This window comes from Erithacus rubecula (assembly GCF_903797595.1).
Source record: "Erithacus rubecula genome assembly, chromosome: 8".
Lineage (NCBI taxonomy): Eukaryota > Metazoa > Chordata > Aves > Passeriformes > Muscicapidae > Erithacus > Erithacus rubecula.
The window spans coordinates 7,756,768-7,774,636 of NC_136659.1; the positions used below are offsets into that span (position 1 = coordinate 7,756,768).

General features: G+C 39.2%; 1 protein-coding gene across 5 annotated transcripts in view; it reads left to right on the plus strand.

Annotated features, from left to right (window-relative positions):
* The window catches only part of MFSD6 (major facilitator superfamily domain containing 6), a 44,829-nt gene extending 26,960 nt beyond the window's left edge, over positions 1 to 17,869 (plus strand). For all 5 annotated transcript variants that reach the window (XM_079311770.1, XM_079311769.1, XM_079311768.1 and 2 more), the window contains 5 exons: positions 4,917 to 5,014; positions 10,537 to 10,698; positions 11,272 to 11,370; positions 13,039 to 13,319; positions 15,681 to 17,869. In XM_079311770.1, the coding sequence (XP_079167896.1) occupies positions 4,917 to 5,014; positions 10,537 to 10,698; positions 11,272 to 11,370; positions 13,039 to 13,319; positions 15,681 to 15,863 (823 nt within the window). In that variant the 3' untranslated portion in view covers positions 15,864 to 17,869. The remainder of the gene's footprint in view (positions 1 to 4,916; positions 5,015 to 10,536; positions 10,699 to 11,271; positions 11,371 to 13,038; positions 13,320 to 15,680) is intronic.

Sequence of the window (17,869 nt, forward strand, 5' to 3'; positions counted from 1 at the left end):
CAAAACTCAAGCTAATTCTTTTTTGTTTTTTATATTCCAAGTCCTGCCCAGTTATGTGGCTCACATGATGGACTTTTTTGTTATTTTAAGAGTTGAAAGTGCTCTGAAATGCTTGCTTTGCATTTGAGTTGCATGTTAGTATGTGCTCTATGCCTGGCACCATAACCTTTTGCAAATGATTCCAGAAGATATCCTTGTTCCTTGATGCTTTGCTCTGTTAGAGATCTTTACAAATTGCCACCCACTTAAGGGTTGTCTGTTTTGACATACAAATACCATTGGTTTTTCAGTTTTTTTCCTTTGAGTAGCAACACACTGCAAACCTCCTGCTTTAGCCTGGTTCCCCTTGCAGGGCAGTTCATTGCCCCCACAGTAGCCTGGAAAGTTGTCAACTGCAGGCTGAGAAGGGAGTAGCTGAGCTGAGGAAACGAGGTGAGCACCTTCTGTGTACATGGCCTCGTAATCAGACTCTGGGTGTTGGCAGAATGGGGTTGCAGTCTGCCAGTGTCACTTAGCAGTACTGCTCCTTCAGTTGCAGCAGCATGTGTCAGCTGTGAAGTGAGATGGCTGCAGGGCTTGTCCTGTTGTTTTTGCCTTGTGTAAGTGAAAGTGACTGCTTCTAGCATATTAGTGAACATTGGTTTCCAGTAAATTCACTAAATTGACTTAATTTTCACATATTCTAAATCCCTCTACTACTCTTTAAATAAAGTGCAGAGGAGGAAAGACAGGAGAAGCCTGAGTTAATGAAGCTGCAAAGGTGTTTTTTTTTTAGTGTTTACTCAGGTATTGTGTGCATCTAAGTACAGAGCTGTGTGTTGTTAGCATCATATCCTTTCCAAATGCCCAGTTTATAATCATACAGTCATTGAGATGTAAATATTTTTAAGTTGTTTGCACTGTTCCTTATGTGTCTTCTGTCCTAAGGTTTTGCTCTGTTTTGCTTGTCTTGGGAAGAATATTTTTATTCATTTGACCTCTTCTAAAAATGTTTGAGATGTTTAGCACAATAATTTGAGAGATTACTTAAAAGATGGAGTTTTTTCTTACTTTAAACTGAGAAGGATCTCTTTACTTAGACTCAGTCTTAATCCCTCAATTTGACAATAATTAGTAAGTGAAAATGACACCTTGCATGCAAAGCCTGGAGCAAGGATATGATGATGGAGGAGTGGTGAGAACAGATAACAGTCTTGATAGCTAAAGATAGCTTGTGTATGCTCTTTCAATGTATATTATAGTACAAAATTCAGGCTTAGACTTCAGCTAAAGAAAGAATGAAAACCCAAAGAGTGGTAGGATTATGAGTAAGATGAAATAGAAGGAATGGACACATTGGCCAGTGAAAAAAAAAGGATGATATATGGGATTAGCTCCTTTTTTTTTTGTTTTTTTTGGCACTGCTGAGCCTGTGAAGCCAAGATTGGATCAAGATTAGGTTTAAACACTAGTCCCTATTTGCTATGAAACATCATTCTACATACCTGAGAAATGCACATTAGTCATATTTTAGTGTTATCTAATGCTTACTTGTATTTAGTCATCACAGTTTGAGATGACTCCTCCTGGTTGCCTACTGCCTTGTACTTTCTGAACTTCATTTATTTGAGAGGAGGCAAGCTTTTTTTTTTTTTTTTTTCCCCCAAAGAAGAATGGCTGGGAGTTCATAGCTCATCTTCTTTGACAGTTCTGTATGTGTTGTCTGCTGCCTTCTAGTACAGATTATAATTTTCCTATTAATAAGAGCCAATAGTCTCCAACTCCATATCCTTATCCTTAGAAGAATTTGGCATTGCTATTTTATCTATTTTTTAGCAGCTCAAAATCTTTTCTTCTGGGTTGTTGGATTTCCAGATGTAGACATTCTTTCTGCAATATTTGAATATTTATTATTCAATTTTTCTTTCTATGCTGAGTGTTTGAAGACAGGTATGAATACCAGAATTGCATGCATCGTCACAGTAGCAGGAAAAACTGCTATTGAATATCCTTTGTAGAACTGGAACAAAATGGACTTCACACCTTATCAGACAGAAGCTCAGTTTCCCTTTTCAAGTCTTACAAATCTTTCTGTTTCTGCCATTGTATGTGGTGGCATATAAAACCCTTACAACAGTTTGAAACCTCTTCTGTTTTCACAATGTTTTAAACTAATGCTGAAATTATTGTCCAAGCATTTTAAGCATGACTGTATTAAATATATGCTGATACACTTCATGTGTGCATTTGTTGTACATGCCTCTAGTATTTCTTTGAGAGGATATTAGAAAATAATTCTTTACTGTGAGGTTGGAGAGGCCCTGACACAGGTTACCCAGGGAAGCTGTGGCTGCCCCATCCCTGGAAGTGTTCAAGACCAGGCTGGATGGGGCTTGGAGCAACCTGGCCTAATGAATGGTGTCCCTGCCCATGGCAGAGAGATTGGAACAAGATGTTTTTTAAGATCCCTTCCAACCCAAACTATTCTATGATACTGTGACCAAAAAAAAGTGTACAAAACTGGTTATGAAATATTTAGACCCCACATGGTGTAGCAGCACTCAAAACTGTCAGTGACTTAGGAAGATGATGTCAAGCTCTGAAAATGACTTCTTACTTGAGGTTAAGCATGAATGTGTTTGTCTGACCACAGTTCCAGTGAGTGAGTTTTTATGGGAAGCAGAGACTGGTAGTCATGGCTGTAAACATCTTAGACTCCTTGAGACAAATATAGATTCAGTGCTTTAAATGTTGGACCTGTGAATTGAGTGTGGTGTCTCTGTGGGTACTGCATATAGGGTTCATAATGAACATCTGTTTACATTTTCCATTTAGGTCTGATAAGGAGCCTAACTGATTATTATAAATGCATTTTTGAAAAGACTCTGTAAATACACAAAAGTTTTGTGTGACGTACCCCTCTAAACCATATTTATAGAAATCTTCATAAACTGTAATTTGCCTAAAATTCTGTACATACACTCTAAGAAATTAAGAGGTAGAACCTGACTAAATTGCTGCTCTTAAACTCTGAATCCAAATCTTCTTGCAAATGTAACATGTTGGAAAAACACAGGTTAGGTGAGTGGTTAGTGATGATGGAAAAGCTCTGCAGCAGGAGGAGGTCACATCTCTGGTCTGGCTGTGTAGGGAACAGCTGAGATAGGAAGACAGTTCTTGGTGAACAGACCAAGTTTTTGCTAGACAAAAGTGAAGCTAAGCTGTCTAGAACTCATCCTAAGCAGAGAGGTGCATCTGTAATGCTGCTGAGGAGAAACAAATGTACATGGTGAGGCCATTCCTGTGTATTCTTGAGAGTATGCATCATCCTGGGCCTCTTCCTAGTAGGTTAGTGAAGACAGGAGCCTGCAGACCTTGTAAGTTTGGTTACCTTTAAAGGCTGATGTGTCCTAGTACATTTCAAAAATGTGGTTGTACATACAAACTACATTAAGTTAAGGCTTTGAAAGGAACCAAGTTATTTGTTTGGAACAGGAGGCATTAATTAAAGAATGAGATGAAATTTATGATTCACAGCACAAAGAACAAGTTTGTTCTCATTATTGTATAATAGTGAACTTTTTCATGGCTTCCCATGTTTTCTTCCTTGAATGCTTGGGCTTGTGTTGCCTGAAGGCAGCTAAAACCAGCTATTCATGGACCTCACATGTATCTGGAAGCAACACAGCTTGGTTTGATGTGTGACTGAGGATGGAGACTTCCTGCCAGCTTGCCCTACTTGTTGAAAGTAAATTCATGTTGCTGTGAAATGCACAGGCCTTTTTTGATATCACTGACACGATGAAAACTATGGTACTGAATTTTTCACTGTCAGCATGTGTATTCAGAGACCTCAAGTGTTGACAAGATGCTGTGTTTTTATGATGGCATCTCACTCTAGATTTTCCAGTGGCTCTGTACCATTGAATTCAATCTTGGTGTGCATTTGTAGAAAAACTAACTGAAAAAGCAGCACAAAGAATAATGAGCCCTTTCACAAGGTCAGTGCTTCACCTTAATTATCAATTGCATTTATTTCACTTATGCCAAACCAGAGTTCAAACCAACAAGCCCTATTTGGACAATAAATTATCCTTGTCCCTGAAAAAAATCTTTAAAGGTTGCAATAGCGCCCTTTCTCAAGCTGTAAACATGTTTTCAATTAAGTCTTTGTTTCCCAGGATCCATCTAAAAATAAGAGGAAGAAAGCTGGATGAATGAGTACCCCAGAGGGAAGCTATGCTAAATCTAAAAACTGGAAGGGAAGAGTCATCAAGTTAAATGTGCAATGGGAAATGCACTTCACAAATAGTCTTTGTATTTCATTGTTTAAAAGCTGTTGTAAGAGCTTTTTTTTTTCCCCCTCTAAATTCTGAGATGCAGCATCTGCTGCTTTTCAACAGGATGGCTAAGTTTTATCCTGAGGCATGTTGTTATAAACCATATTGCTTCTGTGGGATGTGTTTTAGAGTAGTTCTGAGCAGTTTCCAGATACTGGGACTATAAACTTGTATTAATTGAGTTAAAATTAATTCCTTTAATACAAACCTGCTCCTGGCTTTCATTGAAATGGCAGAATGAATCTCTGGATGATTAGAAAAGAAGGTTGTTTGGAAAGGATGTTGAATGCATTCAGAAATTATCTCTCTGAAACACAATCCCATTTAGAGTGTGGCATAGAACTACAGAGCTCAGTGGGTTTGCTGTCTCTTGGTTTTGTTTTTTTTTCTATTAGGATTTTGAATGTGTTGAATGGGCAAGAGGAGAGTTTGTTTGCATGTAGGACTTAAAGGATATATTTTGTGTTGAGCAAATGCTTTAGACTGGCAAACCATATGCATGTAAATAACTTCTATATCAGTAAGCTATATTATAGCATACCAAGGAAGGTAAAGTGCAGACTATCCTGACTTCTCCCTTTTTTTTATTTCCTTTAGAGTGCTTTATATTGGCCTTGCCTGTAACACAGCACGATACATCTACATCTCGTATCTGGAAAATGCCTGGACTGTTCTACCCATGGAAGTGCTCCAAGGTAAGACCTTCCAGCATGAGATCAGGTGCTTCCATTTATCTTGTTTTCAAGTGAGCTATGCTTAAGTAAAAAATCTTGTATTTCTCTATTTATTTGACCACAAATACCCCAGAAGATGCAGGTTCATGAAACACACAAACCATTACTGTTTATCCTGGGAAATATTTGACGTCAAAAGGGTGGGTGTGCATTTGATTGTGCACAGTTCTCTGTTGATTCAAACAGAGCTGTGTGAGACCAACACACCCTTTAAATAAACAAAGAGACAGAAGCTCAAGCTGGGTACACACCTACTACAAATCCTGTTTGGTGATAAATGTGAACTTCATTAAATGCCAGAGGCTGCAGTCCTTGAAAGGATGCCGCAAAAAAACCTCCAAACGTAGTCTGGGTCATTCTGTCTCTGTTAAAATATTTCAGTTTTTCTGATCCATAATAGCTAGAGAAGAAGTTCTCTCAGTAGCTTTCTCAATGCTAAGAGAACTTCTTTAAGAGACGTGCCCTTTCACAAACTTATTTACAAGGACAGAGGTGTGGTCTATTGACAAGTAACTTGAGACCTGTTTTCAAATCCTGTTGTAGAAGTCTGTAAGAACTTCATTGTAATGTTAAAGAATACATTTTTCTAGCTTAGTTTTTATGATCTTTTTTTTGTCTTTGTGGTGGGTACCACTTCTCAAAACCATGAAAAAGTGGCACTGTTTGACTTTCTATTTCTTTAATATTTGAAGAATACCATTCTTGACCTCTTTTTAAAGCTAGTATTTTGGTTTTATACAATAATATTTAGATTTTTTCCACAGATTATACTTAGAAGTTTTATTTTTCTATGTGCAGCATAACTTGAATTTAAATTAACTTTTTCTACTATACTTACAGAATTTATAAGCTAGACTTCGAGTTACAAAATGCCATTAGAGAGCACTGTAGAGAGATCTGTACATACACACAGAGAGATTCATTTTTGTGCTGGCTCCTTAACCTTCCAAACTAGCAACACCAGCTTATCTTATTATAATTGCTATAACAGCAAACTTCTGGATTTTATTAAAAAGCCCCCAAACCACAACTACTGATTTGATAGTCATTCATTGTTCATACCATTTTTCTTAAAATAGGAACATATTAGAAAGAACCTGAAGAATCAATGTGTTACACTCTAACCTGCTCAAACATCTAGGGAAAACAGAAGCTTTATAATACAATATATAAATATATACAAATGTAAAATACAAAGCTTTTAGGTAATTCTGTTTTAAAGATACCCCATATCAAAATAGAGGAAAAAGCCCTTGTGGTTTCACCAATACAGCCATGTGCCTGGAAGCATCCTGTAAGTCATATTTGAAGAAGAAGTTTCTTGTACTTTGAATGTGGTTTTTATTCTGCTGAAATTTCAATATGATTTGCACAATACATAGGTTTGCCTTTACATACAGCAAGGCTGTGAAGGAGTAGTGGTTTTGGTGGGGGGTTTTGTGTGGCACAATCCTGAATAATTGAGATTTGAAGAAAAAATAAAGGACCTTCAAAATAATACTTTGTCATAAATGTATCTGCCAGATGTTACCATATTTAGCTGCTGTTGAATCATGGGCTCCTTGGTTAATCTGGCTATTTGCAGTTATTTATAGTCAGCAAATGAGAGAGCTAAACCCAAACCAAGCCCACACACAACTCCCCTCACCCAGCCCCTAGGTCTGTGTTGTGTGTGCCTCTTTCAGCCTGCATCAGATGTCATTTGTTGGTCCCTGATGTCCATGGGTGCCCCATGTGTGTTTAAGCACTGCCACTGCATTTGTAGGATTCCAGTCATCTCATTTGGTGTTGCCAAATGGGGGATCAATGTTGTCTTTTTAGAAGTATTGTTATCTTGCCCCCCTTCCTTTATTCATTCTCTTCTTGCTCTTACCAGTTTTTCATCTTTTTTAGAGTTATTTTTTCTGCAGCAGTTTCAAGTCCTGTTTCTTTGGGCTCTGCTTTCTCCCCTCCATAACCACTGTAGTGTCAGTGGCAGTAGGAAGTGACACCTTAATGAAAGTTGATGAGGTGGAACCTCTTATTTTTAAGTGATCTTGTTGACAGAGGGAAGCAAGAGTTGTAGCTGTTTCCTCTATGTAAGGATTAGAAGTATTAAAAATCAAAAAAAGAGTAGATTGTGTACAACATATGGGCACCATGTGGGCCATCAAGTTGACAGATCTTTGAAACCCCTCAGTGAAGTCCTTGTTCTAATTGTGCAGAACTTTTTTCCAGGAAGCTGTCAAATTCTATGTAAGCTCCAGTTCCATCAGCTCGAGGTGTTTTAAGGCTAACAAAAGTTATAGCTGACTTCTGTAAAAAATTTATTTTTCTGGTTAATGTGTTTCTGCAATACAAGCAGGATTATCCCCATGTGCTGTTGCTGAAGGGCATGGACACATTTCTGGAAGATGACTCTGCAGACATCATCTATTGATTGTAATAAGAACCATGCTGTGTTCCAGCTGCTGTTTGTAGCTGGGATGAGGACAACTCTCATTGCATTGCACTCTCAAAGGAGTAAATGAGGAGATTTGAACTCACTTCTCAATTCAGAGTTTTCAACCACTATGCTGTATTGACTTGCACAGGCAATGTATGAAAATAAGAGCTGAGGCTGAATCTGTAATAACTGAAGATTTCAAGACATCCTTGTAATGCATGTATATCTATATATATTGCACACAAGCAATCTTGTTCATTTGGCACTTAGCAGATGAAGTTTTGCTATGCTAGTTAGCTGCAATTTATTGTTCCAGGGCAGTGGTCCAAATTCTCTGATAACAGCTATGCTAGCTCACCAATTTGCATGACAGGAATTTTTTCTAAATTACAAAACTATCTTGTTAACCTGACAATGAGCTGTTTTCAATTGGCAGTTACTCAGCAAACTCCAAAACAAGTACTGTTCTAAGAAGTGACTCCTACTGATGTTCCAGCAACACAGTTATGTCTAGAGAGCAAAGAGTTTGGCCTTTGGCTGACAGTAATTATGATACATCCTTCTCTTGAAATAAATTTGGATCCCCAAATCTTCAGTTCATGGTTGATGTATAAATTATCCTAAACTCACTAAAATGACAAGCATTACTCTAGGGTTGCTGCACTCGTTGGAACTGTTGTGCAGATGATGAAATGGTGGTTAGTGGTTTTAGCAAATAATGTCACAATATATATTGTGAGCAACTTCTTTTAAAAAGAATTGTGGTTAGCAGTAACAGTAATCCAGACCAGACTTCTTATGTAAGTTGTGGTAAAAACTGTTCCAAATAGTCACTGTTGTATAAGTAATTATAATAAAAATCACATTAATAATGTATACCTACTAAAATAAAAGAGCTGTGCCTTTAAAGGCAAGTGTAGTGAGCTGATTTAAAGGTATGGATTTCAGAGACACTGAGAACACTGTGTTCTAGTGGTGCTTTCACTGCTAAAGATGAAAACATCCAAGAACCTGTTGGTTAAGTTATGGCCTTTTGTGTTCAAACAAACTCAGTTCAAATAATAGCTGATGTGTTTTTTATTTGCCTGCCTTTAAGAATTGACTTGCTCCTAATAGCTGATAAAACTGCATGTTTTATGTTAATTGATGTGCTTTCTAAACCAAAACCACTTTACCTATTTTAAATTAGCTCTACTTTGTTATTAGGGCAGCTCTTTGTTGCTATTTGTAATGCATCCATGCATCTGCATTTAAAAAAGTAGAGATTTAGTGAGTTTTAAAACTCTTAAGCATTTTGTGTAGAAAATCTGTGAGTTTTAAGGCCTTAAACTATAAATGGTAAGGTAATACAAACTCATTTAATGCAAGCTTTTTGTTTTTCAACACAGTGATATACTAATACCGAAACCTTGAGAGAGAGATACATACACATGTTATATGTATAATACCCAAAGCTTGAGGAATTTAGAGTTTTGAGTGACTTTGACCTGTGCTGCCTGGTGGACATCTAACATGTGTATTTGTACTATATGGAATTGATATAGTGCTATTTCTCCTTTTACCTAAGCAATATCCACATTATTCCATATGTTATGAAAAATGTGTTTTCTTGCTCTTAGGAGTCTTCAGTCTAAATGCCTAAGTAATTATTGATTGTCCAACTGTTCATTACTAAGTCAAGTGTAGAGGACAGAAATATGTTGACTGAATCATCAGTTGTGCCAATATTTGTTTAAAACTGAGGCAGTACAGCTTAGGCATTGGTAAACTGTGATGACTATTTTTAATACCTCTGAAATAAGGAAAAAATATTCCCACTCAAACTGAGGGTGGCAAAATAGTTCAGGCTTATTTAATGTGTGATGAACTACAAAACTGTTTTGTTTTTCAAACTTCTCCACAACCTTGCCTTTTCCTGTCCTGTTCTTCCCCACTCCACCCAGGCAGGTGTTCCAAGGTGAGGGCTCCACCTGCAGCCAATCTTCCACACTGAAGGTCATATGCTGGCCTTCCCCTAGCTCTCCTGCAGGAGGAAAAAGTGTTCCTGACCCCAAATCTTGCAGGGTCATGTTCTGGCCATCCCTTTGCTCTCCTGCAGGAGGAAAAAGTATTCCCAACCCCAAATCGGCCAGGCACATGCCAGAGAGAGATTTGCATGGTCTCTGCTGGGGACTAGGGCTGTCATGGGACTGTGATTGATGGGACTGGGGCTGTCATGGGGCCATTGTTGATGGGACTGGGGCTGTTCTGGGGCTGTGGTTGATGGCACTGGGGACTGAGGCTGTTCTGGGGCTGGGGGTGATGGCTGTGAGGACAGCTGCTGCAGGAGTGGGTGAAGCAGCAGCAGTGCTCATACAGGATGAAAGCACAGCAGGCACCAGGCAGGATGCAGCCACAGCAGGAGGGAGGCACACTGACTCTGCCAGCTCTGACAGCAGCCATGGAAAGCAAGGTCTTTGGCCTCCTTGAGGAGCTTGTGTGCTGTTCTCATCTGGACCATTCTGTTCTAGGTGCAGAGTGTGTTGGTGTTGAGTTCAGAAGGAGTTTGCTGGGAGGAGCTGGCTTTTTGCAGGGAGTGGGAAAGGCAGGAGGGGACTAATTCTTGCCTCTGAAATGGCATAGATATCTCTGATACTGCTTGAATTTTATGACCTCTCTGCTGCCTTCACAGTAAGGAGACTGCTTAGAGGTATCAATGCTTTAATTGCTTCCAGCTTGTGAAATTGGGGCTGTATTCCAGAGGCGCTGGGTCACTATGAAAGCACAAGGAATCTTGGAGACAGACTTGTCTCCCTAGGGGCTGTGTCTCCAGAAGGGAAGTGGGGTCATCTCAGAGGGAGAAAGAGCTTTTGACAGGCTCTGCACAAGGAGTTGTCTTGTCTCTCAGTGGTTTGGTTGCCAGTATCACATTACCAAAAGCTGATTTGTACTTCACAGACATTTGTCACCAGAGGGTTTTTGTTGTTTTTCTCTCCGTGTGCTCCAGCTGGTGAGTTGCTGAGATGTTGTGTTGGCACGCTGTGGCCCTGGTGCCCCTGACTGTGTCTGGTTTCTGCAGGTGTCACCCATGCAGCTATCTGGGCAGCCTGCATCTCATACCTGAGCGCAGCCGTGCCTCCGGAGCTGAGAACCTCGGCGCAGGGAATACTGCAGGGCCTCCACCTGGGGCTGGGCAGGGGATGTGGAGCCATGGTTGGAGGGGTTTTGGTCAATTACTTCGGTAAGGAAAACTAATACTGAAGATTTTAATTTTATTTATTCTGGTTTTACTAAACTGTTGGCTTGAAACTTATTTATGCTGTAGATACTGTTGCACGTTAAAGAGTTAAACACTTTTTATGGATCACAGGATCATAGGATCCTGCTCAGGCTGGGAGTGCCCTGAGATCTCCAGTCCAGGCCCCTGATCAAAGCAAGGTCAGCACTGCATTCAGAACAAATTGCTCATGGCTTTGTTCTGTCAGTGTTCCAGATTGATTCAATATGTTACGCCTAGATATTTTCATTGTTGTGTCAAATACCCAACCTGATCTGTAAGTAAGATGAATGAATCCTTTGTGAGAGAATAGGTTGATACTATAAAGCCTCTCGATGAACAAATGAGAATCTAATTACTTGCTTAAAAGTCCTTTGCAAAGCCTGTTGAAGAAGTGATGGGGGAGGCAAATGTGATGAAACAAGCTAATAGGAGTCTACATGGGCACTATATATAGCCAAGAAGAACATAATGCTGACTCATTTTATTTTATTCAATAAGTAGTTTCTCAATTTAGGAAAAAAAATCTCATTACAGGTCCTGCTGCCACATTCAGAGGAATAGGGATGGCTTGTTTAGTGATTCTGCTTCTGTTTGCACTGATCCAGTGGATGTTGGTTCCTGATGAAGAAGAAGGTAAATGTTCATGTCACAGAGACACTACAGAATTAGAAGTAGTGAAAAAAAACTTCTCTATAGCTGCTCCTGCACCTTTACTTTTTATATGTTTGGTGTCTTAACTTGGATTTTGACAAAATAGTTTGTTTTCTAGTGGAAGTTTTTGTCCTGAGCAGTGAAGAAATTGAAGTGGTGTGCTGTGCTGCTGTAAGAAGGGCAGCGTTGAGTTCTTGAATGCCCATAGAAGGAAAGCATGATACATTTTGCTGCCTATATTTCCCCTCAGTTCTGAGAATTCCTTAGGTTAGTCTTCAGAGCTGTAATGAGTCATTCCAGTTGCATCAATTCTTTAAGGTCACCTCGATCCCACTTTGTGCTCTCATATTCTGCCAGTCGAAGCCACTGCTAGAAATTGTAGAGGTGGCTTCAGAGGACACAAAATTTTATAGATTTTTTTTTTAACCTGAGATATCTCCCCTGTGATAGAACTTGAACTTTTTAATCTACCTTTTTCAATATAAAGGCTGACCAGAAACTAAACACTTGGGGCAAATTTAGGGGTGTACCATAAATCTAATTCTTACAAAGACAATAAAACTCTGGCTAACTGTGAAAAGTCATGAATTTTTGAGCTGCTTTGTACTCAAATACTTTCCAGTATGAGTTTTGAGTATGAAATGAAAGTTAGTTTTCTTTAGCTGGAATATTAAATTAACTAGTTATCAAGCTATTTGTACTGAAGCATTCAAATATGTATTTTGCTAGTATTTTCTTCACCTGTGTTCAAATGATAATGGCAAAAAATGAAAAGGTGAAAAGTCTATTTGCTGCTTCAGTTTCCCATTGGCAGTCAGTTAATTACACATGAATCTACAGAAGGCCAGTTTGTTCATAGTAGCCTTATCCTCTTTGTTTCTGTATTTGGTTTTTATTTAATATACATTTAATAGTGTGTATGTTAATTTAAAGCATGGCAGTAATTAGGCTGCTTTCAAGCAGACCACTTGGATGAGTAAAAATAAGCATGTGGTCAAGTGTGTGCAGAATTACTCTCTTCATTTCTTCACTCCTTGAGAAAATCCAGCCCTTGCTTAAAATATCCAGTACTATCTAGGTGTATGTAAACTAAATGTAATTTTATAATTTAAAAAAAATCTTTTTAATGTGTAAAATATTAAAAAAAATTCATTTTTCAAAGTTTACAGAATGTTTTTTCACAGAGAGCACGTAGTAACTGGGGTTATTTTCAGTAATAGCCAAAAATCTGTTTAATTATTTTTTGTATGAATACTCTGGCTCTTCAAGATTGTAAGGTACATTGGGTTGGGTCATGGCATTTTATGGATGACATTTCAAGATAGCTGTGAAAACTATTACAGTTTATTGGAAGACCTTAGATGTAAAGGTCTCTTGGGAGGATTTCTTCCTTTACCTGAAACTCTTTCACAGATCCTTGTGCCTTCCAGTGTGTCACTGTCCTTAATTCTTGTCTCACCAGCTGCCTAACTGCATAGTAACTATTTGCTGGGAGCAACTGGAGTTTCTCATGCTCCTGTGTTCTGCTTTCAGGGCAGAGATAACCACAGTGTGAAAGCAAGAAACATTTCATGCTCATTGTCTGCTTCAGGGTTTGCCTTTTTTAAAGCTTGTTGGCTTTGCCAGTGATGATTTTGTTTTAAACTTCAGAAAAGACAATGCTGGCGGAAAGGATTCCAGTGCCTTCCAGTCCTGTTCCCATAGCAACAATTGACCTTGTACAACAGCAGTCAGAAGATATCATGCCTCGAACTGAGCCCAGACTCCCTCCAAAGAAAACTAAACACCAGGAAGAGCAAGAGGATGTGAACAAGCCTGCCTGGGGCATCAGTTCTTCTCCATGGGTCACCTTAGCTTATGCTGTCTACCAGATAAAAGAGATGGTTAAGCTATCCAAAACCAATCCACCTCCTGAGATTCAGCCTTTACAGGTAATCTTCTAATGTTCAGGAAGTTCTTATGTAATTTTAGCTGCTTTAAAACCTTTATAGCTCTGTAAATCTGTTAGTACCTGGCAGGATTTTCTTTATTTGTAATAAAGTTGGACTTGTGACACAGGTAGTTGAAATACTGCATGAAATAGTTATTTTCTGTGTATAATGAAACAGGAATAATTTTGCAAGTAGTATCTTCCTGAAAATGATAGGAAAAGAGACATAGAAAGGGACTGTATTTTATAGACTTGGATATATTTGGATTCCCTTTAAGGTTTACATTTCATTTCATATTAGTTGGAATATGCAGGTTATGCATTTTGGAAAATTTTCAAGGTGATAATTGAACATGAAGATGCACAGCTGCTTTACAGACTGTAAAATTATTTTTATTTAGTTTTTCTTCCCTAGATGATGCTGTCAGACATGTGCATAGCTGCTGTGTGCCAGACAGCTACTGATTGGGTATAGAACCTTCTTTTCAAATGAAATTAATCTCTTTTTTGCCTAGAGTTACACCAGATAAGAGCCACCCCAGGACTTAAAATATCTGGTGACTGGTGCTTACTGTGTATCATTACCCTTCTTTTCAGTCTGCTTACAGAACAGCTTATAACAGCTGCCTCAGTGGTTGGATGGGCTTGGATCTTGAACTTCTAATGCTCTGGCCATGCCTTTCTGGAGCTGGAGCAGACTGCTAAGCCCAGGAGGGAAGTGCTGTCAGTCAGGTTTAGAACAGCATGGTCAGTCTCAACCACAGTGTTTACCTGTCTGAAGGAGTGGGTGAGGTCCCTTCTTGCACCCAGTAGGCGTAAACACAGAAAAGCTTTTTCCACAAGTGCTGTCTTTAGAAATGGGTAATTTGGGATGAGAGTGTGAATCAGCAGAGCTGTGTGTAGGAATTTCACCTGGTCAGTGACCTCCTGCCTTTCTAACTTGACTTTATTCTTGAAAATGTGTGCTTTAGATTGGCTGGGGTTTTTGCTTGGTTTTGACCTGTCCAGAGTCAAAGAATGTGAGTTCAGGATATCACAGGGTCTCTGACATCAAAGTGATGTGTCCAAACTGCTCAGTTTCCCATTGCAAATGTCCTCAGGGTCTTGGTTAGTTTAAGCTGCCCTCTGTTAAATCAGAGCAAAGAAGTTACACAGCACTCAGGCAATGAACATCTACAAAACATTATTTTCTTGCTGTGTGTGTGGTGTCTGACAGTGACTTGTCCAACACTGCTGGACATAACCCAGCTGCTTCCCTGAGCACTGTGAACTGGCCAGGAGGGCTGTTGTTGCTGTTGTGCCTGTTCTCTATGGCACATGGTCTATTCATTATGATCTTCTTCCTGTAAAAATACAGTGCTGATATAAAAGTACTTCTTGTTAATGTGCCAAAATTCAGTGCACCAAGAAAATTGTATCATTTTCTTCATTGTGTGTATTCTCCAAAATTTTTCATCCCTGTTTCAGTGTTCCAAGAGGACAAACTTGCTCCAAAAGATTTCAGGTTTTGTGCTCAGTCATTTATTTTAGGCAGATGATATTAAAATACTGAAACTAGGATAAGGCTGGCCAGCTCTCTTATTTAATTTGTTAAATAGCTTCCTTAAAATGAAAATAAATAATTTGGAAGGAGTGTCAGTGCACAGAGAACTGTGACAAAATTATTACTTCTTATTTCATTAAGACCTTGGCTCAGTTATGCTTCTGTTTGCTTGTAGTCCTAAAAACAAAGGGACATATTAGCCTTATTCTCTATGCTTTGGTGCAGAACAAATAATCATAGGCAGTGCATCGCCTTCTAATGAAATTTGTTAGTGTGGAGGTTTCCTGTTTCAGCCCTGGGAATGTAACTGGTGTTTAAATGTGCTGTTATGTTCCCTGATAAGGCTTACTTGAGAAGACTGGATGGATTGTACATCAATACAGCAAAAATTCTGCAAGTCTGAGAAGTATCTTGGGGAAGGTGGGATCAACTGAGGAAAGCTTTATTTAAGAAGTGTGAAAAATAAAAAAGACTTGCTTAGTCAAAAGAATTACCTTGTCTAAACACATTGAAGTCTAGTTAATTGTTTTTTTCCTCCTTGAAACACTAGTTTGTTTTTTGCATGCTTCTTGGGAAAGTGCAGTTAGGAAAAGAGATGGAAGGTAAGCTGCTGTCTGCTTGCTGTTAGTGTCATCTGGATTTAAATGTACTATTTTTGCTTTGCTGCTTTAACTTTGACTTGTTATGTTGTGGGCATTCAAAGCAAGTGCTTTGTGACTTTCCAGCAGTGCCTGAATGCATCTGGGGGTGTACCAGTGGGGACAGTGTCCTGAGTATTGCTGCTGACTTTTGGCATGCAATCTTTTCCCCTCTTTTTAGAAAACCAATGAGAATTGCAGTGCTTCATCAGCCAGCTCAGCAAGACAACCCCAAAATCCGACAGATTCTGAGCAGTCCAGAAATTGTTCAGCACCAACACCTACAGCACCATCAGATTCCCAAGCAGATGGCAAGCGTGTGGTGTCGGATCATGATGCTCAGCCTGCTGCTGCAGGGCCCTGAGATGCGCTCATCTTACCTAATCCAGTGCATGGAATTCTGCTTCTCACCTGGGAAACGCTGGAGTAGGAGCTCAAAAGTAGGACTTCCTTCATCTTAACAATCATAATGTGATGCAGTGCAAGCTTTTAACTATATAAAGAATATTCATATGACTACACAGAGCAACATGAGCAGGGAAGCCAGAAGTTTGGATTCTTGAGGGAAGTGATGTGGCCAGATACAATGGTAGGAAGAATTCTCAGCTGCTTTGCTAAAGCTGAGTCAAGTGCTATGAGATTTCTTTGTCATCTGTGGAAGAAAGATTCACTCCTCATTTGTTGAGGCACAATGCATCTGACTTGATTGGATTTTTTTTTTCTTTAAATTTATTCCCAAATCAAAATTAAAAGACTTTTAAAGAGAGACAGTGAGTTTCCCTGAATAATCTATTAGAAAATACCAGATCTAATAATTCTAGGACTGTCTCTGGAAAGATTTCTCAGAAATGGAGTAGCTTAAGGAAGTGTATCTTAATATTATGGTAACGGATTAAGTGAATCACATGCATATTCAAAGAATATGTTTTTGAAGGTAATGTTCTGTTATTTGAGATAAAAGTTTAGTTTTGCAAAGCAAAGGTTTTGAACTGGCATTATAGTGCAACACAAAAGCTGGAGGAAGGCTTCTAAAGAAGTTACTCTCTGTACTTGCAGCCCTGCAGTTGGGCATAAGGTTGTGTGCGTTTGGGTAATTTTAGGTTTGATGTTGTATTGAGACAAGAATCTTTGATCAAGATTGCACAGCCTGAGATTGACAAATGGTATTTTTGTTTTTTTTTTTTTGTTTCAAGGGTTTATTTAATGCAGTGTAGTTATTATGGTTATTTATTAAGAAAACAGTAAGCTTTAAGTGCCTAGGGAAGGTGGGAGGGTAGGGAGGAATCACCTAAAAATCTTAAAGTTTAGGATTATAGGGGCAAAGTAGTGGATGCAGAAATCAAGTAGAGCAAGAGATTCTCAGGAGGAAGCAAATGCAACTCAGTTGCAGTATGTCAGGAAGTTACTTTGCCCAATGTCAAGACACTGGAGGACTTTGGATTATGTTTTGTTATGCTTCTTAATACTGTCTGCAGCCAGCTGGTGCTGGTACATAGTGAAAATTGCTGCTGGAGGGAAATCCTCGGGCTCAGGGAGGAGTCGGGGGGGTTTAGTCAGGATAGTGTTTTGGCCCATTTTCTTAGATGAACAGCTTGTTCCTGGGAGATCCTGGGCACTTTGCTCCCATGGGACTGAGGGAGCACTGCTCAGCTGCCCTCCTGGAAGTGAAATGTGTGTGAGGTGTGAGGCCTTCCATGGGGAAGGTGCCACAGTGGGACTGTGCTGAGCCAGAGGCAAGGCCAACAGGAGCCCAGAGTCAGGGAGAGAGAGGAAAGGGGCAGCAGCTGAGCAGGGAAGGGGCTGCACAGGGTTACCCACTTTGACATCTGTTAGCTTGACTGAAGGGGTGTCCCATAGCTGTGCTTTAGCTGTGCTTTTAGAACAACCCACGTTCTGGCAGTGCCTGGGACCAACACCATAGACAATAAAAAGAAACATCAATGACTAGCCACTAGTTACTTTTTTTGCACTTGAACTTAAATGTACTGTACTCACATAAATCCTCATGACTTGTCTAAGTGTCCTTTAAAATCAGAAATGTATTTATTGTATGTTTGTATAATTTGGGGGAGAACTAAAGACTGAACAGGTGACAGGACAGAAGGATGCTAAAAATCATCTTGAGGCTAACCAACCATTTGTTGAGTTCATGCTGTATGGTGTTACCTCAGCTGCTACTGCATAGCACCTGGATTGTGAAGTGAAGAGCTTGTACACTGTGTTTACACTTCAGAATTGTGTATTTGAAATGCCTGCTCTTTTTGGAATTGTATAGTCATTCTATGTTGCAAAATGGACATGTACACCTGGATTTTGATATTTGTGAAACTGTAAAAACTGTGGTAAGAAATACAAAATATCCATAACATA